Raw genomic sequence first — 8,112 nt, forward strand, 5'->3', positions numbered from 1 at the left:
CGTGGGCGTGTGCCAACTCGTGTGTTTGTATTGCGAAAAGAAATTTAGCAGTTTCTCCACGGAATGGGACAAGAACTGAGTGGATACTTTGATGATCCTGAATTTGTTCAAATGCTTGCCTATTTGGCTGATGTGTTCACACCACTCAATGAGCTCAATTGCTCACTATAAGGAAGAGGGATGAACATTTTGTTGCAAGTGAGATGTTGGCTGTATTCAAAGACAAAACTGTTTTGTGGATTAGGCGTGTAAAGAAAGGTAACTTGGCAAATTTTCCTTCCCTTGAAGAAACAGTCACAGAAGAGGCTTCCCTATATCCAGATTTTGTTTCAAAAATTGTTGAACATTTGCAGATACTCTGCACCTCATTTGATGACTACTTCCCGTGTGGAGAGTTACAACTCTGTGACAACTGGATTCGCCACTCTTTTAAGCAGAATATGAAAGATTTTGAAGATGATACCTACATCAAAGAAAATCTCATTGAACTGAGAAAAAAATCGTGGAATCAAAATGGAGTTTGCCGATGGTCTTTTGGAGCAATTCTGGGTTTCTCAGTTGGAAACGTATCCTGCAATGTCAAAGAAGGCTCTCACTGTGCTCGTGGCTTTGTAAATATTTACCTCTGCGAGACTGGAGTTTCCCTTCTGCTTCACATCAAAAACAAGAGCAGAAAGCGGTTGGATCCTCAACAACCAAGATACCAAGATTTAATGCCATCGTAAATAAAAAGCAACAAAGGCACTGAGTTTGGCGCTCAGCCATAATAATTGACAACACATAATGTCAGCTATGTAAATAAAGAATTAAATACATGATGGTTTTGTTGCTTACAGATTATAATATCAATATTGTTTTTCATTAATTCTGGAAGGGGGGTGCGAGAACTGGCTGGTGAATTGAATGAGGTGCAAACAAAGAAAAAGATTAAGAACCACTGTTATAGATCAAGATCTACAGATTTTGACTCAAAAACCATTATGCAAAGGAGCAGGATGGATGTACCATTACAATGTAAATACTTTCAGTATTAGGTTTCTCCAAGATTGGCATCGAAAATTTTTGTAAGCCCTCAAAGACGGTCGATTTTAGCCACTGTGAAGCTTGCATTAACTTTAAGATTTCTTGTGACTGGGACATCTCAGGTAAAAAAACGTATATTACTCTAAATATAATATATATATTTAATTTTAAACTTTAAAACGCCACGCAAATTACGACTAATATATTTTAAAATTTTTATTCAATTTAAAAAAATATATATAGCAACTCAATTATTAGTTTTCATAGGTTCACAATGGTAAACAGTTGGAATTGAAAATTCCACCTTCTCTTCAATGACATCAAAAAACTCAAACAAATAACGTCAGATAAACTATTTCAATATAATCTAAGAGACAGTTTTAAAGATACAATATTAACAAAAGCAAGAAGGATAATGCAAAGAAACATAACTCCCTAAACTTAATCAACACTCCAATAAGAAGACCAAAAAGATCAATCCTCTTACAGGCTCTCAAATTTACATAATTTTACATTTGCTTCATATATATTAAGCAGAGCTAATTCTAATATTTTATAAAGATAAAATTTCCAATAATTAATTATGGTCATAATAAAAAGAAAATGTCCTGTGTGTTTGGAATACATTTGGAAGAGCAGCGATACGTGTGTGACAAAATACAAGGTCTTATTCATTCTATGAAAATTATAAATAAGTCAAGTGATGGATAATTTAAGATTTATCTTCCTGAACAAAAAGGAGCACTAATGTCAATCAAATCGATGGATATTGATATAGTTGAAAAATGTTCATCTTAATTATATATTGAATCCCAGATTAAATCAAGATTATGTAAATAGTTTTGTAGACGGAAAGTTGAGACGAATCTACTCTAACATGTGTATACTTAAAGTGAAATATTTTTTAAGTTATTTAATTTTTATCTATTAAAGTAAATAATTATACCTTTATTTTTAATGTTTATAATAAGTAATAATGAAGGGTAAAAAATATTTCAGAATTTGTGGTATATTCGTTGATAATTCCCATGCAGGATCGAAATTTAATTGCTTTGGAAAAATGTTGTGCAGTTCTATGTTCAAGATCCTTCAGTGACAATGGAAGAAGAAAATTAAAATAGTCCTTGTCTTACTTAAAAAATATTTAAAGGTGTCGGGGTAACGCCAGAAGTCCTTCAATGAATATATCGATGAGCTGAACAATTGATTCATTGGAAATTTTAAATAATTTAGAACCTGTAAAATAATGTCAGGTATCAAAATCATTCAAAATTTATGATAATGCAAAGGGACCACGTGAATAATTGCCGCATTGCTCAAGAATACATCAATTCCTCCAAATATTATACAGAATTATCGTATACTTCTTCATATTTGAACTATGGAGTTCTATAAAATATCAGAATAATCGACTGAAAGATCCACTGAGGAGTAGAGAGAGTTCTCGTCCACTTTTATTAAGGGGTTGCTAAAGACACGCCGTAACCTGGATAATACAGGGTGTCCACGATAAATTGGAACTATCTAAAAATTCAACCTGCTTGATAAAAATGGAATTTGGAGTGTATTTGTTAATATGAAAAAGTGAGACATGATATTAAAAAATTAATTTATTCAACATGTCCTCCCTCAGCAGCCACCATCTTCTCCATCCTGCCCCTAAAAGATTTGCATGCCCTGATGATTTCCGCGGAATCGACAGCATTCCACCCCTTTGTAATGGAGCCCTTAAGGGCCGCAATGCTCTTCTGGCTGACCTTGCACACCTCCCTCTCCAACTTCCCCTACCAGTAGTAATCACACGGATTGAGGTCGGGTGAGTTGGAGGGCCAGGTGTTATGATCCCAAAAAGTGATGTCGTGGGAGTTGAAGAGGTTAGTGGTCCTCATGGCGATGTGTGCGGGCACTGAGTCTTGTTGGAATATGAACTCCCTCCCAGCGGCCGTATCCTTCATCCAGGGGATGACGAACTCCTCCATGACTTCGCAGTACCTATTCGTGTTAACCCTTTCCTTGGGATTGAAGAAGAAAGGAGGCATCACCTCACCGGTGCTGCAGATGACACCCAGGGTCATCACGGAGGCCGGGAACTTTGTGGTGAAGACCGCAGGGACAACTTTTCTATCCTTGGCAAGCCACCTGTCATTCTGGACGTTGTAGCTTCTGTCGACAGTCCAGTTCTTCTCGTTGGAGAAGAATATGATTCTTCCTCCATGGCTCTTCAGGTCATTGAGGAGATGCTTACTGTTGGTGAGCCTGGTGGCCTTCATGGATGCCGTGAGGATGTGTTGTTTGACCATTCGGTATGACCTGTACCCAAGGTCCTCATTCACAGCCTTGGAGACCAGCTGCTTGCTCAAACCACAGTTCTTGGCTAACCTGGACAAGGAAGTCCCCGGCGAAGCCTTGATGGGCTTCCGGAGGCCTTCAAGGAAACGGGGAGTGCGGATTCGGTCACTTCTCATGTTGTGGGCCTTGTGGGAGACCTTCCCCTCAAACTTGCAGGCATTGAAGATCCGGTACACCGTGGTCTTGGGGTAGTTAAGAAGCTTGTAGATAGCAGTTGGAGTGTGTCCTGCGCGAGCCAATTCGAGGATGGCGTCTCTCCTTGCTTGTTCCATTATGACTATTGTTTGTTGTCAAAACAATTGTGGTGGAAGTTATAGTGTATTGTTCGTGCAACCTTTTATATTAGTATGATTTGACCCCGAATATCCACATTATGGATCTGGATGAAGTTTAAAGTAGTTCCAATTTATCGTGGACACCCTGTAGGTAATTGTAAATTTCCAGAAATCTAAAATAATTTTTTATATAAAAGTACTGACTATTCCTGGGGAGAAGACTATAATGTCGAACTAAAAGAAATGATAACGAAAATACAGGATTTTTTTTCTTCTTATCAATTATTCCAATAAGTTAAACATTGCGAATGTTTTCTCACCTTGCTATAATCAACGATAGAGGAAGACTAAAATACCAGGGCTATACGGTTGAATATGCGAATGTTTTAACAGCTCCTTTATTTTTAAAGATATTGTAAAAATTTAAAAAAACGATGAAAAATTCATCATACCAGTTCATCTTTTTGATATGGATAAACTGGATCAGAGGCAGCAATAATTGCAAAAAAGGACAATGAAAATGCCTTGTTAGCTTACCCCCTCCAAAATAATAACAATGACTAGAGTTCATGATTTTGTTTACGACCTCGTTCGTGAAAATAAAATGTTTTCCGAGATCCAAATGCTTTGCCATCTCAGATAACCAATTTTATCGAATTACTACCAAAATTCGAGGAGGAAAGTACCCATCAAATATCCGTAGTGGATCTGAAAAAAAGAAAAGGATACCGGAAATGATTGAGTCAGTCCGTCTAGCTGTGGAGTTGTATCATCGTGACATTGTCAGGAAGCTTTCCTTGGACTATGAACTTTCATTGTGTACCGTCAACCAAATCCTCACCAAAGATCTTGGTACCTCAAAACATTGTGCAAGATGGGTAACTCGCATTCTCACAAAGGAGCACAAAATGAGGAGGGTGGAATGTGCAAAGCAATTTTTGAGGACTTTTCGGACCCATCCGAGTTATATAAAATCAATTGTGACAACTGGCGAGTCTTGGGTATCCTTCACCAGACCCAAAACCAAAGTCTTTTGTGTTACTTTAACAAAATCAACTGGGAAAATTTTTCGGATCGACATATCAGTGCTGAGTGCTTTTTACAACTTGTACAATCTTCTATCCAGTAATGTGAAAATAATTTTGGTTGTAGTGTTAGTAGTATCTTGACAGACAATGCAACAAATGTTACCAAAATACGGAAACTACTAGAAGAATCAACTGAACACAATATTATCTCCTATGGTTGTGACATTGTATGTAGACAATCACACAATAAATAGAAATTTATGCATCCGTAATCTGTGTGGAGGTAATCTTCAGACCTCAATTCCTCATCCTTAAGATAGTTCGAGGCGAGTTCATCTTCTCATCGATGCAGTCCACAATTTTAAAAGTATTTATAACTTTTTTCAGAGAAGGGAGAACTTGATCTGCTCAAATATTTACCTTCCTGGATCACCACCTCTGCACAGAATAGTATTTTTTATAAGTCAAAAATATTGTTAATACTCTTACGGAAGGAACAATCAATCTAATAAAACGGTTTTATCGTTTGCAATAATGGCCTGTTGTTACCAAGAAATAATTAGCATGGTACATGAATGAATTTAAAATTTCTGCCTCTATAAGAACTAAATGATTCCAGTCATTGAAATATATATGTATATAAGTAAACTCTTCATCGTCTTATCAATCCGTGATGTCATATGAACAAATAGAATTGAGTGATATACTTAGTTTTACTTTAGTGAAAAGCTTTTTATTTCACAAATATCTAAAGGATACTACTTAATCATAAATAATTTCCACAATTCCACTCGTTCAAGACTATCCATACAAAGCCAAAAAAAGAATCCTTTCTAAAAATCTTATAATTGAAAGTAAATCAATGTAATCAGTAAATTGAGAACTGATGTGGAAGTGAGATGCATTCAAGTCCTTTAGCAATGATCAGAGATTACACAAAATGTAGTATTATTTTATTATCACATTACTTTTTGTTCGAAGGTATTATGATAGTTTTTAATAGTTAACAGTAATCTCGATTCTGATGTTTTTTATTCCAAAAAACAATTATTATATGTTCAAAAATTCTAACATGTGTAATGAGATTGAAATGAAAGTTATGGACCCAAAACCGAAATCTCTGAATAATTTATCCTACTGCACAGATTTATCGAATCACTTTCTAGACTTTACATACACAAGTGTATTACATAATCATAAACTATATTCCATATTAATTTTTTTGATTGATTAAGCAAATATCGATGACTCACAAGTAACATATATTTAATTAACCTTATAATAAAGAACCCATAACATCAAAGGGATGATTAAGAAGAAATATTACCCAATAAGATCCAAAGTATCTCCATTCCATTTTTGAAATTAAAAAAATAAAAGACCTCAAAAGTCAACTTTGAGGAACCTATCCATTTTCTTCCTCCCTTCAACCCTGTATTTTTACTTCATTCCGTCTTTAATGTTGATAGTTATGTATAATTTAAATCATACAGGAGTGCAAAAAAAACTTTCCGTCAAAAATAAAAAATAAATCATGAATACAGAATAATCCAACATTGAAGACATCAAGGGAATTATGAATGCAGAAACATCGCTCCCTGACTAAATATAAACCATGGAAGACTAAAAACACATGGAAGTGAAAGAAAAAGAGTTTCCGAACTATTAAGTAACTTCGTAATAGACGTAGAGACGAATTTTGCTCTTAGATTTGAGGCGTTAAAGAGGCAAAGCTTCTCCTCGTCATGTTTATAAATAAAATTTAAGAGTGAATATGCATAAAAGCATGAGCGGAATAGCATGTCCGAAGGGGTTGAACCCCTTTCTAGATTTCCAATTTCAATGAACCTTTGTATTCCAACCTTTTCAAAGTTTGAACGGAGAAAATAAGATCCAAGAAGGTAAATATTGGGAACAACAAAATAGTCCTTTTGTTGAAAGTATTTATATACATTTTTAAAATATGCACTGCCTCCCGCAGACTTGATCATGAAAGCGAAGACTTTTTTAGTTGCTTGGTTGTTTTCTTGTCAAAAAAAATCCTCTTTTGGCCTTGGGAAACTTGAAGAGGATGATCATTTGTTGAAAAAGAAATTAAAGCAACGAATATTGTAGATGATTAATGTTTACAGAGTTAATGAATTCAATAAATTATTTACAAATATTATCATATGTATCCGTGTCTGTCTGAAGCTCATTGGATCCCAAAAAAGCTCCAACGTTGATGGCTTCTGTTACAGTGTTGATTCTTTCAGAAAATCTTAAACAGTGGGATACACAGCCGTTTTTGAGTTGAGTATGATTATGATATATCTTGAATGATAAGTCATCTTTCACTTCGAAGCTGACAGAAATATCCAATCCTTTGTCATCTGAATGGATTATTTTTACCATTTGGAACTTGCATCAAAACATATCTTGAAGGCAATGTTTGAGAAGAGAGCTCAAGATAGAGATTTTTTGCCGAGTGGACTGTCTCTTGCAAAAAACATATAATTTTCTGATGCTTTAAAACCGTTCGTTTTGTAACTTGAGTCTTCGATTGGTAGTTAAGGCTCTCGTTAGTCTAGGGATGGGCGGTCGTGATGATAGGTAGGTAAGAAGATTATGCCATTGGGATGGAATGGCATCCTCTTTTAAATGTCTGAAAGATTAAAAATATTCAAAATGTACACGTGCAATTGTAATAATATAAACACATTACCTCAGTTTCCTTTCTCACGTCTTGTGTCCACAGATATGGCGACGAACTCATGGAACTTAAAATGTTTGCAACACAATCATGAACTTGGTGATAGCGTCTAATAAATAATAACGTGTTTCTCTTCGAATGTCCCTAGGCGACTTTGTCAACATGGTAGAGTCCATCCATAGGAAGTAATCAATGCTCACTTCAGAATCCTTAATTACGCTGGAACTACATCCAGGAGCAGAAAACGTATAAACCATGGTGGAGCCAAATTCACTGGAGTGTGATCGATAACTAACAACATAGTCAACATAGAAAGGTAAACTAATTCATATTTGAAACATCACCTCTGAATGGTATTAAAAAAGTGTACGCTTTTTAAGTCGCACTTCCATGTGCTTCTAGTCTTCCTTGGGTTACCCTACAGTTCCATTTTTGTTGACAGATCTTTTCCCTTTAAAAGGCGGTTTACCACATCTTTCGTGCGTATAAGTGTAAATATAGGTATAAATATGTATTCAGTAAACATTCCGAACTACACAATTCTCTGGAAAGGAAATTCTGTTACCCGGAAAAAGACTTTCTTGCATTAAAGTATTTGACTTCTTTTTATATCAATTTTAATTCCGTACAACGGTAGTTCCTTTATCCAAAACCCCATTCGATATACGGAAATGACGTCGCGGCAGAAGAGTAACTTTAAGTACATATATATGTATAAAACCGTCATATGAGATGCATAAACAAG

At 35.4% G+C, this 8,112-nt stretch overlaps 1 protein-coding gene and 1 long non-coding RNA gene across 2 annotated transcripts; one reads left to right on the forward strand and one right to left on the reverse strand.

Annotated features, from left to right (window-relative positions):
• The first annotated feature begins 203 nt into the window (after positions 1-203).
• Positions 204-725, forward strand: LOC139907496 (protein FAM200C-like). Its single transcript, XM_071893917.1, has one exon. The coding sequence runs from the start codon at positions 204-206 to the stop codon at positions 723-725; it is 522 nt and encodes a 173-aa protein (XP_071750018.1).
• Positions 726-6,583: 5,858 nt separating this feature from the next.
• LOC121131256 (uncharacterized) lies at positions 6,584-7,754 on the reverse strand. Its single transcript, XR_005868989.2, has 2 exons — positions 7,380-7,754; positions 6,584-7,319 (listed from the first exon to the last, which is right to left on the reverse strand). It is a non-coding gene; the product is annotated as an uncharacterized lncRNA (long non-coding RNA).
• Between the last annotated feature and the right edge of the window lie 358 nt (positions 7,755-8,112).

Source organism: Lepeophtheirus salmonis, unplaced genomic scaffold, assembly GCF_016086655.4.
Source record: "Lepeophtheirus salmonis unplaced genomic scaffold, UVic_Lsal_1.4 unplaced_contig_3517_pilon, whole genome shotgun sequence".
NCBI classification, from domain to species: Eukaryota; Metazoa; Arthropoda; class Copepoda; order Siphonostomatoida; family Caligidae; genus Lepeophtheirus; species Lepeophtheirus salmonis.